The 17146-nt window shown below is 41.6% G+C and overlaps 1 protein-coding gene across 2 annotated transcripts in view; it reads left to right on the forward strand.

Moving 5' to 3' along the window:
* The first annotated feature begins 1804 nt into the window (after positions 1-1804).
* mtf2 (metal response element binding transcription factor 2) overlaps positions 1805-17146 on the forward strand; it is a 53518-nt gene continuing 38176 nt past the window's right edge. The window contains exons 1-3 of one of the 2 annotated variants that reach the window (XM_043698813.1): positions 1805-2175; positions 10002-10229; positions 11382-11463. In XM_043698813.1, the coding sequence (XP_043554748.1) occupies positions 10128-10229; positions 11382-11463 (184 nt within the window). In that variant the 5' untranslated portion in view covers positions 1805-2175; positions 10002-10127. The remainder of the gene's footprint in view (positions 2176-10001; positions 10230-11381; positions 11464-17146) is intronic. The other variant, XM_043698812.1, reaches the window with a different exon arrangement.

The following is a 17146-nucleotide window of genomic DNA, read 5'->3' on the forward strand; positions in this document are numbered from 1 at the left end:
GTGAAGTGGCTTCCCTGGTCTCAGTCTATACACTCCACTATCCCATACTGGGGAACTATCTGCTCAAGAATTATCTTAGACACCCCACTTGCTGTTGCTGCGGCCAGGGGGTATGCTTCCACCCAACCGGATAAATGATCTACTATAACCAACGTGCATTTTAGCTTTCCTATCCGGGGCAATTCAGTGTAATCCACCTGTATGCTCTGAAATGGTCTTAGCCCAGGGTCTCTCCCACCTGGGACCTGTTTTCTTTGTACCTTCTTGTTTATCTTCTTAGTACCTGACTTCTGCAGAAGCAACACTTAGACAAATTTTCCACAAATTGTAGTGCGATTACAGCACCAACACTTTAAGTGCTGTTTTTAAAGTGTGATTTTTCTATAATGTGGGGTTGAACAGGAACATAACCATCGCATTATAGAAGAACTGACTGTATTGCAGTATTCTTTTAAAATGCTCCTATTTGTTGATTTATATCCTTTCCTACAATATGGCTACTGTTTGGCTATCTATACCTTACCCTTACCGATGTCCTGTTTCCCTTATTGCATTTTTCCTCTACCCAAATGGGATCTTCTTCATCAGAGACAACATCATTTTTCATAACAATCCTCATTCTCATCTCTTATTAACCCTGCTACCCCACCACCTTTTCCTTCTCTCCTGTCTTTCCAAAAGATCAAATATCCCTGAATGTTAAGTTCCCAGTTCTGATTGCTTTTAATCATGTTTCCATAATGGCTGCAAGATCACATCAATTTACCTTGATTTGTGCTGTCACTTTGTCATCTTGAAGGGGGACAGTGCTAGATGCATAACTGTGCAGAACCATCCTAAATGATTTGGAGGTGAGCATCAATTATAATGCTTCCATATTTGCTGATGATGGAAACTAAATGGGATCATATCTTATGAGCAGAATGGAATAAGTCTTCAAGAGGACTTAGACAGGCTAAGTAAATGAGCTAGAAATGGTGAATGAAATATAATGTTAATAAGTGTGTAGTAATTAACTTTGAAAGTAAACAGAAATGAAAACATTGAGAGTTTGGGAAATGCATGTGTCTGAAAGGATCTTCAAAAGCTATGCTGCAGGTTCAGCAAGAAATTAAGAAGGCAAATAGTATGTTGACATTCATTTAAAGGGGTTTGGGTCCAACTGTCTTGCTGCAGTTGTGTAGCGCCTTGATTAGATCTCATTTGGAGCACTGTGTCCAGTTATGATCTCTTTCATTATTAAATGATAAGATATTTTTGGTTATCTTGTGAACAGTTTAATACACCACCACTGTGTTGTAAGACCCTCACAATGAGACCATATACTCACTGTCGATGGTGTACAACAGGGTTCACCAGCTTAATCACTAGGGCCAATAGTTAATGATGAACAATTAAAGAAAAATAATTTTGTTTTCTCAAGAGTTTTGGAGAATGAGGGATGATGTCATTGAAACTTATAACATTCTTATCGTACCTGATGAGGTGAATTTCGGTAGGAAGATTTTCCTGGCTAATGACTCTAAAATCAAGAACATAATCTCAAGGTAAGACTGAAATGAGGTGGTAAATCTTTGGAATTCTGTACCCAGAAGAGTGTGGAAACTCAGTCTCTGACCATTCAGCAATCAGTTGACAGTAATCAGTAAATTTCTGGAGACTAATGACATGAATAGACTTTGAGATATTGCAAGAAATTGATAATGAGATGATCAACCATGATTTAGAATGATGGGGCTGGCCCGATGGGCTGAATGATCCACTGTTCCGACTGCAACACCAACCCAAAGCAAGATTTTGCATGCGCCATTCCCTGTTATGGTGTTTTCTCTTGTCTTCGTTTTCTGTCTCCTCGTGTACAACGCTCCTTTTTCATGGACGAGTTCTGCTCGTTTCTTGCGCTGTTTCTGTGAGACTTTGTTTGTTTCTATTTCTCGTGCACGTGCCGTTCTCGGTTACGCGCTGTCTCACGTCTCTTCCCCGCTCATCCTCCCTTCCCAGAATGCGCTTTCAGACCCGCGGGAAACCAAAATGGCGCCTGTGTGAATGGATTTGTAAGTGGGACTGAGTGAAGAGGCAGCGCTGTGGTTTCGAATAGGGGAGTGGGCCAGCTGTCCAGAAATCCGTATGTTTAAATTAAAACAAACGGCAATTTTGCAACAATGGCCGAATGAGGTGAATACTATTTTTAAATACGGCTTTCTTTCGTGGTTTATTCATTTAAAACGTAGCGCTAGAATCCGGAGAGCGCGGCCTTTTGGCTGCCGTTTCTGGGAGAAAGCATCCCCGCGGAAACGTTTGTGGAACTCCGAAACTCAGGCTCTGTTTAATAACCATCCCAACTCGTTTTGATGCGATGAATATATACTAATTTTAGAGGCATAGTTGTCCTTTACTTTGTTTACATTGACCGACTTCCTTTGTTTGAAACGAGGTCTAACAGGTTGCAGGGGCTTCGTTTTCTGTTTATTCAGTCGAGGGGAGGACGAGGAAGCCATAGGGAGTTTACCATCTCGAAGCTTCTCTTTATCGTAAAAATCGCTGTAGGTCTCCACTTAAAGAAACCACACTAATTGTAATTTCGAAGTTCATCGAACTGAATTCTCGTAATTTTTGAGGAACTGCTACGAAATGCAACAATAATTAATATCGTTGATTGGCATATACACCAGCTAATAGCATTTGGTTCAATTTGGGGTATTCGGCAAGAGCGATTAAATAAAGTTATTTAACTTCTATAGGGAAATTGCACTTTTGGGATACAACAACAGTTGATTTTGTTTTGTTCCTGCCACGCTGTGCCATATGTTGTCTTAAATTGTAAGACAATCTATTAATAAAATACTTATTGATCTGGTGGCAATATTTTGAGTAGATTGTTTTTAAATTGTGTTTTTGTTATTTAATTCATGTTACCCATCAAAAAGGTACGGAAACCCATTTGGTCCTTTGTTAAATTACAGCTATCGGGATTATCCAAAATGCATTTATGATCTGTTATTGCCTGGCTTATCAGCAACTCTGAAAATGGACTTTGCATAGTCCATTTGTCTTAATGCAAAATTCCTCTAACTAACCTTTGATAATTTGGTAGTTAGTGTAAATTTGTTATTTTTCTTCTTACCATTATTTGCATAATTAATACAAAAACATTGACTTCATTGTGAGAATTGATTATCGGTTTTACTCAAATTTGAATTTGGTGTGCTCGGAGATTTGTAGAATAATTTCTGGTAGCGCTTTATTATTCACTAAATTATAAACCAGAATAGACATGTTACATTCTTATTTTTAAGACCGTAAGATGTAGGGGCAGAAGTAGGCCAATCAGCCCATTGAGGCTGATCTGATAATCTCTTGATTCTGTTACTCAGTAGAAATCTGTCAAATAAATGATCTAGCCTAAACAACCCTGTGATGCAGAATTCCACAGTTTCACTACCCACTGAAAGAAGTTCCTCCTCATCTGTGTCCAAATTGAGTGACCTCTTACTCTGATTATGGTTTCTGGGCCTAGACTCCCACGACTAGAAACAACCTTTTCACACACATTCTGTTGAGTCCGCACAGAATTTTGTTTAAATAAGGCCCAATCTCGACAATCCCTCCATAATGAGTATCATTATGACTCTGGACTGCCTCCAAGGCTAGTGTAACTTTTCTTTGATCTCATTTAATGTGCTCTTCTGTTCTTATATTCCTATAAGGGACCTAAAAGTGTTCAGTGTTTCACTCCACTGTCTTTTGTAGATTAAGTGAACATCCGTTCTTTAATACTCCATTCGCTTTGAAATATTATATTTCCCCACTGAACTTGGATGCTAGATTTTTTGTAATTCACGGTTGAAGACTCACAAATCCCTTTGTACCATAGATTTCTGTAGTCTTTCTCCATTTAACTAAAATTCAGTGCCTCTATTCTTCGTGCAGGAAGTATTTAAACTAAATATTAAAGGAGGTAGTTAGAGATAGTGGATGTTTTGGTATTATGAACAATGGTAATAATCCTGGTAATAATCTTCCAGGAATCTCCAGATTCTTAAAGTCCCAGAGGATTGGAAAACTGCCAACACAGCACTGTCATTTAAAAAGGAAAGGAGACCAAAAGCAGGGAACATCAGCTATTGGGAAAATGTTGGAGTCTACAATAGAGTATGATAGCCGCACATTTCGAATTCTTATTTGCATTCAGGAGATCATTTTTTCACCAGTTTGTTAAAAGCCCATCAAACTCAGGGCATTTCTGGACTAAATATTCAGAAATGACTGCAGACAAATGGAAGGTCTATTAGAGGAGAATTCAGAGGTAGTGACTATAACTTAAATTTAAAATAGTTACGGAAAAGGATAATTTGAGCTTGGAATAAATGTTCAAAATTGGAGAAGGGCTAATTTTATTAAGAGAAGGCACAGTTTGGCCTAGGTGAACTTGGAACAGCTACTTTGACTGTATTATAAGTTAGTTTCAGCTTAAAGGTGTGTTGAGAAAATTTTTCAGATTTAAAAACTAAACCTGAAATCTTCACAAAAAACTAAGAACTCAGTAAATAGAGGTGCAGGACCATGTGATATAGTTTACCTGTGTGATGTGAAAGTCAAATGTTGCAACACATCAGCGGCAAGGAGAGTATCCTGAACCATTTTCAGTCACACCCCTTAGATTAATGATCTTGAATTCGCTCAGCAGCCAGGGATAGAAGGGTGTGACTGAGTAAGGCAGGTAAGAGGGATCTGGCAGGTAAGAGGGATTCAGCAGGTCATGCTGCAGGCAGCTCACCCCTTGAGTTTGTCTAACAGGTTTGAGATTCTTGCTTCCTATCTGGATGAGAGCTTGTTTTTTTTTGGGGAGGAGGGAGGGGGGGAATGTTGGAATTGTACCAGTCTGTACAATATTCCATCCTCTACAGAGTGCTGGGTTGTACTGAGACTGGTCTGTACAGTATTCCATCCTGGACATATTGCTGTAACATCATGGTACAGGGAGCCATTCAAGAGGGGAGAAAAGAAATCTAGTTGTAATTGTCAGGGGAATAGACATGTTCTCTATAGCTGGGTTTGAGAGTCCCGAAGACTGGATTGCTTGCGAGGTGCTCTGGTTCAGGATATCTCGTCTGGACTGCAGAGAAATTTGGAATGAGAGAGGAAAGATCCATTTGCTGCATAGGTACCAACAATATATATAGGAGGAGGTTCTGCTGAGGCTCGGGTCAAAAGTAAAATGCAGAACCAAAAAGTTAGTAATTTTCGCATTATTTCCTGACCTATGGACCAATTGGTGCACGGTCAAGAAGACTAACAAAATAACTATTTGACAGTGTGGGAAAATCTGGTTGAATTCAAGGGACGTTGGCACTATACTGGGGAAGGAGGGGATTGTTCCATTGGGACAGGCTCCGTAGAGTCAGAGATGGAAACAGACCCTTCAGTCCAACCTGTCCATGCCCCAGATATCCCAACCCAATCTAGTCCCACCTGCCAGCACCCGGCCCATATCCCTCCAAACCCTTCCTATTCATATACTCATCCAAATGTCTCTTAAATGTTGGAATTGTACCAGCCTCCACCACTTCCTCTAGCAGCTCGTTCCATACACGCATCACCCCATGCGTGAAAAAGTTGCCCCTTGGTCTCTTTTATATCTTTTCCCTCTCACCCTAAACCTATGCCCAGAGTCCTGGCACATTGCATAACCAGGGCTATAGGTAGGGCTTTAAACTAAATAGACTATAATTGTGGTGCTGGCAAAGCACAGCTGCTCAGGCAGCATCTGAGGAGCAGGAGAGTCGCCGTTTTGAACATAAGCTCTTCATCAAGAATGTGGGGGCGAGCTCATGGTGGGGTGAGACAAGTGGGAGGGGGTGGGACTGGGGGGGGGGTAGGAATGCGATAGGTAAATGAAGAGGGGGTTGGTGGAGATAGAGTGGAAGGTGGAGCGGATAGTTGGGAAGGAAGATGGTCAAATCGAACACTTGAAGAGGGTTGCTGAGTTGGAGAGTTGGACCTGGGATAGGGTGGGGGGAGGAAACTGAAATCGACATTGATCCCGTGTGGATGGAGGGTCCCAAGGCAGAAGAATCAGGCATGCTTTTTCCAGTCGTCAGGTGGCTCAGATTTGGCATTGGAGGAGGCCCATGCTTGTATGTCCTTGGTGATGTAGGAGGGGGGAGTTGAAGGGTTAAGCCCCAGGGTGGTGGGGTTGTTTGGTGCGTGTGCCCCAGAAATGTTCTCTGAAACATTCCACAAGTTGGTGTCCTGTCTCCCCAATGTAGAGGAGACCACATAGTGAGCGATGGACACAGTAGATGAGGTATTTGGATGTGCAGGAAAATCTCTGCCAGATGTGAAAGGATCCTTTGGGGCATTGGAGGTGAGGGGGAAGGTGTAGTCGCAAGTTTTACACCTTTTGTGGTGGCAAGGGAAGGTGCTGGGAGTGGAGGGTCGGTTGTTGGAGGTGTGCATTGACTTAACTCTGTACCTAATGTTGTAAAGCCTGCATCCACTCCTCCCCTCACCTCTATCCAAGGCTCCAAAGGCTCCTTCCACATCTGGCAGAGATTTTCCTGCACATCCAAACACCTCATTTACTGTGTTCGTTGCTCTCAACGTGGTCTGTTCTACATTGGGGAGACAGGACGCCAACATTTCTGAGAACATCTCTGGGACATATGCACCAAACAAACCCGCCAACCACTTCAGCTCCCCCTCTCACTCCGCCAAACACAGAAGTCCTTGGCCTCCACTGCTAAACCTTGGCCACCTGATGACTGGAGGAAGAACACCTCATCTTCTGCCTTTGATTCCACAGTTGGAGGATTCCATGTCAATTTCACCAGTTTCTTCATTCCACCCCCCCTCCCATCTTATCCCAGATCCAACCCTCCAACTCGGTACTGCCCTCTTGAACACATATACCTTTTCTGTCTTCCTTCCTATCTATTCACTTCACCCTCCACTCTGACCTATCGCCATCACCCGCCCACCACCCACCTTCATCTACTTATTACATTCCTAGCTACCTTCTCCCAAGCCCTATTGCTCCCATTAATTCATGGGGTGGAATGTGAGGACCGGGGGATTCTATCCTTGCGATTGGGGGCGCGGTGGAGTTTGAGGGCAGAGGTGTGGAAAGTGGAGGGAATGCAGTGGAGGGCATTGTTGATCGCGTGGGAGTGGAAATTGCGGTCCTTGGAATTGGACAATATCTGGGATGTCCTGGAGTGGAATTGTTCCTCCTAGGAGCAGACATTGGAGATGGAGGAATTTGGAGTAAGGGAACGTGTTTTTATCTTCGAACTCGGCACTACCCTCTTGACCTGACTTACCTGTCCATCTTCCTTCCACCCATCCGCTCCACCTTCCCTACCGACCTATCACAGTCACTTGCTACCTGCATCCACCTATTTCCCCACCTCCCTGCCCCACCCCTCTATTTATCTCTCAGTCCCCTTCTCCCTCCACATTCCTGATGAAGGTCTTATGATGAAATGTTGAAGTCTCCTGCTCTTTGGATGCTGCCTGACCTGCTGTGCTTTTCCAGCGCCACCCTTTTCAACTTTTGCTCTCCAGTATCTGCAGTCCTCACTTTCTCAGAATTAAGGGGTGCCAATTTAAAACTGATATGAGGAATTTCTTCTGTCAAATGGTCGTCAATCTTTGGAAGTCTTTGCTACAGGGAGCTGTGGGGACAAAGTCCTTGTGTATATTTAAGGCTGAGATAAATTCTTGATCAGTAGAGGAAACGAGTTATTGGGAAGGGCAGGAAAGTGGACATGAGTAATGTCAAATTAGTCATGATTCTACTGAATGGCAGAGCAGGCTCAAGGGGCTGAATGGCCTTCCTCAGTTGCTATTTCTCATGATCTTGCAAATAAAACTGTCAGAGCATTGGTGGCATTTAAGGAAGAATTAGTGAGAGTGCAGGGCAGATGTGTAACCATAAAGACAAGGGGTGAAACCAGGACTGGAGAACATAAAGGTCAGGATTAAAAAACACAAAAATTTATGCAAGATACCAAAAGCTCAATGTGGGAGAGTCCCTAGAAAAGTATGAAAAGTGCAATTGAGACTAAAAAGAAAATTAGGAAAGCAAAGACAATGTAGGAGAAAGCGTTGGTGAGTACTAGCAAGTACTAGCTGGGTTTGTCATCTTAAATAGATAAATCTGCAAGCCTTGTTGAGATATTTCCTAGCCTGTTGAAGAAAGCACCGAAGGCGACATTGTGAGCCCTGGCAGAATTTTTGACATTTTTCTGATGGTAGGTGAGGTGCTCGAGGACCTACCTATTAAAAAATGGGAAGCATGGTTTTACGTAAATTACAGAAAAAAGTGAGGACTGCAGATGCTGGAGACCAGAGTTGAAAAATGTGGTGCTGGAAAAACACATCAGGCCAGGCAGCATCTGAGGAGCAGGAGAAGTGGGGGTGGGGTTGTTAGTAGCATCAGAGGTACAAAATATTGCTGCACTTGGAGAGACATTAATCAGGCAAAGACAGTGTGAATTTGTGAAGGGAATGTCATGTTTGACAAATTTAATCTTTTTTTGAGGAGGAAACTTGAGCAGGAGTGTTGATTAAGGTGATACATTTGATGTGATCAACAGGAACATTAGCAAGGCTTTTGATAAGGTCCCTCACTAGCTAAAACCAAAGGATAGCCCATGAGATCCAAGGAAAAGTATTATAATGGATCCAAAATTGGCTGAGATGCAGGAAGCAGAGAGTGATTAAAGGATTTTTGTGTTTGAATTGTGTTTCCAGTGAGGTTCCATAGGACTTCACAGGGGGTGCATTAATAATTTGGGCACACATATTGGAGGTATGATCAAGACATTTTTGGATATCATGACAATTGATAGGGTGGTAAATAATGAGGAAGATGGTCATAGATTGCTAGAGGACATTATCAGACTTGTCAGGTGGGCAGAGCAGTGGCAAATGGAATCAACCTGGAAATGTGAATAATGCAGTTGGGCAGGCCTAACAAGCCCAGGGATTATATGATGAGCGGTAGGATTCGGGAAAGTACTGAAGATCAGAGGGACCTTGATGTGCACATCCATAGATCCTTGAAGATGGTGCAGCTGGTAGATAATGTGCTTAAGAAGACAACTCGGATTCTTGCCTTTATTAGCTGAACCATAAATTACCAAGGTTTGGAGATTATGCTGGAGCTGGCAGGATCACAACTGGAGTACTGCATGAAATTCGGGTCATAAATAGAGAAGGCTGTGATTGCACTGAAGAGGATGCAGAGGAGGTTTACCAAGATACTGTCTGGGTTTGAGTATCTGAGCTAGATTGAATAGACTGGTATTGTTTTCCTTGGAGTAACAGTCGATGAGAAGGTGCCTGATGAAAATTATGTATAAGACGATGAAGAGCATAGGCATGAAGGGTGGTTAGGAAGGCATTCTCTCCAGTAGTAGCGGACTCTCCAACCAGGGAACATGTATTTAGATAAGAGGTAAAAGGCTAAGAGGAGAAATGTATTCACTTGGGAATGTTGGTGTCTGGAACTCATCAGTGAACTTATATACCAAGCATTGAGAGGTCATTAAATCATTTAATGAGGTATTATTGATTCTAATCTTGCATTTTTAGCAGATACACTGAATGTAACAAATCAGAGCAACTTCCCTTTCTAACCCAGGGGAAATTGATTTGTGTACTTATTCCATAGTGTATTTTGATTTAGCTAACCTTGCAAAGACTGAGAAATAAGCTGGAATTTGTGATAAGCTTGGAATTTTTGATTTGTACTGTAATGGTAACTTGAAACAAGTAGAGCTATTTGGGGTGGGGTGGCATTGCATTTTTGCAAAACTTTCCTTCGTTTTGTAAGAAGTTACATTGAAGTTAATTTCAAAAGGCCAAGTGTGATCAAATTTGTTAACTTGTACTTGACAAATGGTAACTTCATGCACATCATCAGTAATTTATAGTGGCAAATGATACAGAAATGAGTTGTTCTGGAATGGCTCATTTTGAACTTTAAATTTCAGTTGATGATGCTATTTTCCTGATGGACAAAGACACTACGGGAGCAGGTAACTCATCTCTCCACAAGCGATCTCCCTCCTGTCGAAACCAGAAGACACCAGTGTCCTCTGTTCAATTGTCATTGCGGGATGGATCAGAAGGAAAAAAAACCTGTATGCAAGTTTGAGGAAGGCCAAGATGTCCTAGCCAGGTGGTCAGATGGCTTATTTTACCTTGGAACTGTCATAAAGGTGAATAACTATGCTTAAGTTTGACAAAAGCAGGCAGCACATCATTTTGAAGCACTCTTGATTTATGTGGAACACTCATGAGTTAGTCATGTAAAAGAAATTTTTCCTACATTGAGCAGGACAATGGATAAATGCTAAATCCAAGAATATTATTTACTTTTGTATTAAACGTTTCAATACTTAGCAGAGAAATATTTTAGCCATTACAGGGGTTCCGCTGGTAACAATGAGTAGACAAGCCCTGTAGAGCATTTACTAAAAGTGACCAGACATAAGGGAATTAGAGTACTAGAAATACCCCCACCCCAAATATGTACAACAGTTTGATAGTTGCATGCTCTCTACTCTTTCCATTGGATTCAGCTGCTGCTCTCTTTGGTCTCCTTATTGTGATCTGTGATTGTGTATTACGGTGCAGTGTGCTATTCCTGTTCTTGATTATTCTTTATATGATGCTAGCTGTCCCTGCTATCTTCTTTGCTTACCTGCTCGCCATTACTGTTCCCTGCAGTGTTTTGAACTTCATGGATGTTTGTAACTTTGATTCAAAGACTTTCCCTGATAATTTAAAAAAAAGATTTTTCCTTTCATCTAATGATCCTAATAAGCAAAGGCAATTTCAATTATTTAGATCCCAAAGCTCAAAATACTGAAACACACTATTTGCGCAAGAGAAGAAAATAACTTCCCCAGGGATTAGATGGGGAGGTGTTGATCATTCTGCTTTATTTACATGATTAAGTGAATTATATCAGTGGTTGTACCCCAGTTTTGTAAAACAGCTGTTGTTTGAAACAATTATTTGTCACTCAAGGATGGGTAATTACCAGTAGAAATGTTTTAAATTGTACCTTTTTTTTAATTTTTAGTTTTGATCTTAATGGCAAACATTAAACAGTATTTAATTTCTAAACCTTTGGATAGAATGTGAGAAGTCCATTCTGCAAATGATGCTTACTGAACCTAATGCCAGACTAGTTTGTTGAGAATAATAGGTTTAAAAATGAAGATGACAGCATTGAAATAATGCAGATTTTTTTGTCTTCCAAGAGCACACTGGGGAGTATTGTGATAGAAATCTAGTTTGATGGAATTAATCTACACAATTCTGCAAAAGAGAAAACCTGAAGCTCCTTCTAATTTTAATTAAAGGTGAACAAACAGAAAGAGAGCTGCTTTGTCATCTTTGAAGACAGTTCAAAGTCCTGGGTCTTGTGGAAGGACATACAGACTGGTAAGGTTTTGTAAACAAAAGTATTCTTCATGTGATAGATGTGATTTGGTGTAGAGTATAGAATCTCATGTTTCTGTTTTTGTACACAGAAGTACTTAAGGATGAGAATTCCTTGTTTTTCCAAATGATCTGCATTTTAATTGTGATTCTTGTATATCTTTTATAGCTTCCAAAGTTATAGTAGAGCAAAGTAAGTTTAATCCCTCAAGGGCAAGCTGCACACCCATTCATAATTTTCTTCTTATACTTTCCTTGCCTCATCTCCAGAAGGCATTGCCTTATAGTAAACTGAGTTAGTACTGAAATCATCCATGAGATCAAGGATGACTTTCTTGCAGTCCGGTTTGATCCATTCTGAGATGGTTGATAAATCTAATGTTTGGTTACACGTGGGGCAGGTGGTGTTTGAAGAATTCAGTAGATCATGAATTTTGAAGTTGTCTCCTCTATATCCAATTCCTCAGTTTCCCATCTATACGCTGATGATGAAGTTTCTGTGATTGGTGCCTTCCCAGATATACCTCATTTATTTGTTAGTCAGCAGCATGAAATTCCAATGAGCTGGCAGGTATTTTTGACCTCTGCAGCAATGGTTTGAGGGTACCTCTAAAGCATTCCTGTTGTCCTGCTGAAAGTCTCTTGCTGTACCTGACTTCTGAACAGACAGCTGCTTCATATGTCTGGTATTGAATGATATGTCCTCCCAGTGAAGCTGGTTTCAAGTGATTGGTACGTTGGCTTAGCAGAGGATACTGCAGTTGGGACCACCTTTCCTGCAACTGGATGTTAGAAGGTGTTATATATGAAGACATTGCTGATAGTCCGTCTGCAGTGTTTGGAGCTACCTACTGTTGTCCAAATCTCTGATACATATAGGAGTGTGGGAATTGCTGTTCCCTGGTAAACTATCAACCTTGCTCAAATTCTCTTATACCCCAATCAGATGACTCATTAGAAGTGAGAATGAATTTTGTTTTTTTTTTGTTTGCCCTTGTTGAGAGGTGCATCTCAGCAGACAGAAAATGTCTGCATTATCCAGAATCATCTTGATCTTAATTGACAGGATAAGGTGGTGTGTTGTTGTTCAGAAGGAGGATATGCTGAAAACATTGAAAAACATAAGGATAGATAAGTCCCATGGGCCAGATGGGATATACCCAAGACTATGAAGTGAGGAAAGAGATTGCTGAGCCTTTGGCGATGATCTTTGCATCGTCACTGTCTTCTGGAGTTGTTGCAGATGATTGGAGGGTGGCAAGTGTTATTCCTTTGTTTGAGAAAGGGAATAGAGATAGTCCTAGGAATTATAGACCAGTCAGTCTTAGTCTGTGATGGGCGGATTATTGAAGAGGGTTCTGAGAGACAGGATTTATGATTATTTGGAAAACTATAGCTTAGTTAGAGATCATCAGCATAGCTTTGTGAGGGGCAGAGTAGAGACTGTGGTGTTATTCCCTTGTTCGAGAAAGGGAATAGAGATAGTTCTAGGAATTATAGACCAGTCAGTCATAGTTTGTGGTGGGCAGATTATTGAAGAGGGTTCTGAGAGATGATTTTCCTGCTCCTCGGATGCTGCCTGACCTGCTGTGCTTTTCCAGCACCACAGTCTTGACTCTAATCTCCAGCATTTGCAGTCCTCACTTTCGCCTTATTGAATTCTTTGAGAATCTGACTAAACCCCATTGAAGGTAGAGCAGTGGATGTGGTGTGCATGGATTTTAGCAAGGCTTTTGTTAAGGTTCCCCATGGTAGGCTTATTCTTAAAGTAAGGAGGCATGGGATACAGGGAAATTTTGGCTGTCTTGATACAGAATTGGCTGGCCTATAGAAGACAGAGGATGGTAGTAGATGGAAATTATTCAGCCTGGAGTTCAGTGGCCAATGGTGTTCTGCAGGGATCTGTTCTGGGACCTCTGCTCTTTGTGATTTTTATAAATTACTTGGATGAAGAAGTGGAAGGGTGGCTTAGTAATTTGCTGATGACACGAAGTTTGATGGAGTGGGAGATAGTGTGGACTGTTGTTATAGTTTGCGACGGGACATTGACAGGATGCAGAACTGGGTTGAGAAGTGGCAGATGGAGTTCAACTTGGAAAAGTGTGAAGTGATTCACTTTGGAATGTCAAATTACCATGTAGAATACAGGGTTAAAGGCAGGATTCTTGGCAGTATGGAGGAACAGTGGGATCTTGGGGTCCATGTCCACAAATCCCTCAAAGTTGCCACCCAAGTTGATAGGGTTGTCAAGAAGGCATATGGTGTGTTGGCTTTCATTAGCGGGGGGGTCACGTTTAATAGCCACGAGGTTACGCTGCAGCTCTATAGAGCCCTGGTTAGACCACTCTTGGAATATTGTGTTCAGTTTGGTTGCATCATTATAGGATGACTGTAGAAACTTTAGAGAGGGTGCAGAGGAGATTTTCCAGGATGCTGTCTGCATTGGAGGGCAGGTCTTATGAAAAAAGGTTGGGGGAGCTATGCAATTTCTCGTTGGAGTGAAGTAAGATGAGAGGTGACTTGATAGAGGTGTGCAAGATGTTGAGAGACATAGAGTGATTAGTCAGAAGTGTTTTCTCATGGCAGAATTGGCTATCACAAGGGTGCATCATTTTAAGGTGATTGGAGGAAGCTTTAGGGTAGATGTCAGAGGTAGGTTCTTTGCTCAGAGCTTTCGGGCATGGCATGCACTGCTAGCAGTGGTGGTAGAGACAGATACATTAGGGACATGTAAGCGACTCTTGGATAGGCACATTGATGAAAGCAAAATAAAGGGTATGTAGGTTAGTTTGATCTTAAAATAGGATAAAAGGTCGGCAAACATCGTGGGCTGAAGGGCTGTACTGTTCTATGTTCTATGTTATGTGTTGATTGGAAGAGGATCTTAATTTTTCAGGTGTCCAGTGTAAAATGTCTTGGGATTCTCCTTAATTCTATGTGCGAAGGACATTTAATTACCCCTTTTTAAGCCCTCCTTTGCTACGTTTTCTTCCTCAAGGGCCTTGTCTGATTTCAGGTTCCCAAACCTTACATATGCTTCCTTTTCCTTTTTGGCTAATGTTTCATATCTGAATTATGAATGCAGGTGACATTAACCCAGAGTAAACCCTGGCTTGTTTGATTCTAACTTGATTTGTTTTAACTATGGAGGTCAGTTACAAAACATGTTCTTAATAGGCTGTCGGTCTACTTTTAACACAATAAAACTTCTATTAAACAAGAAAAAAAAAGAAATTACAGTGCATTAAACAAAATGAAAGGGTAGAAAGATTTGTTGAAGATGTCAGATTCCACTTCATGCTTTTTATCACAATAATATCGTTACACTGGTGAAAAGTCAGCACTTTGCCTGTTCCAGCTCAGGCTGGGACAGCTACCCAGTGGTTTCCTTATGGTGAATTTCTGAGCAGTTGCAGTAAGCTTTTGCCTTCATCTGGTATTTCTTCCTGAAAGACTACAATGTAAGTTCTCAATGACTTCTACCTGCAGAGTGAGCCCATGTGAGTTTCCAAAATTTTTTCTGGCACATACCCATACTGACTTTTTGGGTTGTTCTATTTACTGCAAGTATGGATACATGTCAGTGGGCACCAGCAGTTTATTTTTCTGCACCTGTACAGTGTACTGAACTGTTCACCTCACTGTACAACCTTATTAAAATGCATGCAAATTAAATAAATCTCCAAACTCTCAAATGAAGCTCAATTACATTTAATTAACTAAGTAATGGATGGTAAACAAAGCAAAAAGTGAACCACTTATAATCAAATTATTATATATAAAATGGCCTGAAAGCATTTGCATTGTACTACAGATCATAAAATGTCCAATAAATAAAGTTGTAGATTATTCATATTGTATTGCTCCTTTTGTTTTTTTGACACTAACTACTTGCTCCCCAGATATTTACCACTGACTTATTATGTACGTAGTGATGTAACAATTCTTTCTCTTGGCCTACTCATGAGTTCAGGAAACTGAGTCTCACAAAAGTAAGAGATGACCACAAGGAGGAAAGAGTGAAAAGCATCAATTGCAATGCCAAAAATATGAATTAAAATGATGGGAATCAGTTTAGTTCTCAATTGAAGGGAGATTCACAATTGCTGTAAATGTATTTCAAGCTGATCACCCAAAGAATTTTTATGTCTGAGTTGAGTGGAACTAAGTTAAATGATCAAACTTACCTTTCCTTATGTTTGGGGATGGACTCCTATTTGTGAGCAATGTCAAGTGCATAATACAAAACTTAGGTTTGTGGTTTTCCCTGAACTATTGTTGCTTCTGCTGAACAGGAACTAAGCAACTACAATTCCAAGTACCTTTGAGCATGATTCAAGATGTGCTAGAATCATGGGTTTGTGCCTGACAGTTGTTGCTCTCCTCTCTTAATTTCCTTTGCTTGTATATAATCCAGCAGATGATATTGCATTGTAACCTGTATTACATGCGTTATCTGAATTGAACCAGAATTGCATGCAATATTCCAACAGTGGCCTTACCAATGTCCCGTACAGCTGCAACATGACCTCCCAACTCCTGTACTCAATACTCTGACCAATAAAGGAAAGCATACCAAACACCTTCTTCACTATCCTATCTACCTGTGACTCCACTTTCAAGGAGCTATGAACCTGCACTCCAAGGTCTCTTTGTTCAGCAACGCTCCCTAGGACCTTACCATTAAGTGTATACGTCCTGCTAAGATTTGCTTTCCCAAAATGCAGCACCTCGCATTTATCTGAATTAACCTCCACCTGCCACCTCTCCGTCCATTGACCCATCTGGTCCAGATCCTGTTGTATTCTGAGGTAACCCTCTTCGCTGCCCCCTACACCTCCAATTTTGGTGTCACCTGCAACCTTACTAACTGTACCTCTTATGCTTGCATCCAAATCATTTATTTAAATGACAAAAAGTAGAGGACCCAGCACCGATCCTTGTGGCACTCCACTGGTCACAGGCCTCCAGTCTGAAAAACAACCCTCCACCACCACCCTCTGCTTTCTATCTTTGAGCCAGTTCTGTATCCGAATGGCTAGTTCTCCCTGTATTCCGTGAGATCTAACCTTGCTAATCAGTCTCCCATGGGGAACCTTGTCGAGCGCTTTGCTGAAGTCCACATAGATCACATCTACCGCTCTGTCCTCATCAGTCCTCTTTGTTACTTCCTCAAAAAGCTCAGTCAAGTTTGTGAGACATGATTTCCCATGCGTAAAACCATGTTGACTATCCCTAATCAGTCCTTGCCTTTCCAAATACATGTACATCGTGTCCCTCCGGGTTCCCTCCAACAACGGGTGATTTCGTTGGAGGGGTGGGGTCTGAGGGTGGAGGTGCGGGATGTGGACGAGACTCCCTCAGACCCTACCCCTCCAACCATAACAAGGACAGAACGCATCAGCTTCCACCCTACCAACCTTTGCATAAACGAAATCATCTGCCGACATTTCCGCCACCTCCAAAAAGACCCCACCACCAGGGATATATTTCCCCCCCCCACCCCTTTCTGCCTTCCGCAAAGACCGTTCCCTCCGTGACTACCTGGTCAGGTCCACGCCCCCCTACAACCCACCCTCCCATCCTGGCACCTTCCCCTGCCACCGCAGGAACTGTAAATCCTACACCTCCTCCCTCACCTCTATCCAAGGCCCTAAAGGAGCCTTCCACATCCATCAAAGTTTTA

Source organism: Chiloscyllium plagiosum, chromosome 11, assembly GCF_004010195.1.
Source record: "Chiloscyllium plagiosum isolate BGI_BamShark_2017 chromosome 11, ASM401019v2, whole genome shotgun sequence".
Taxonomy (NCBI): domain Eukaryota; kingdom Metazoa; phylum Chordata; class Chondrichthyes; order Orectolobiformes; family Hemiscylliidae; genus Chiloscyllium; species Chiloscyllium plagiosum.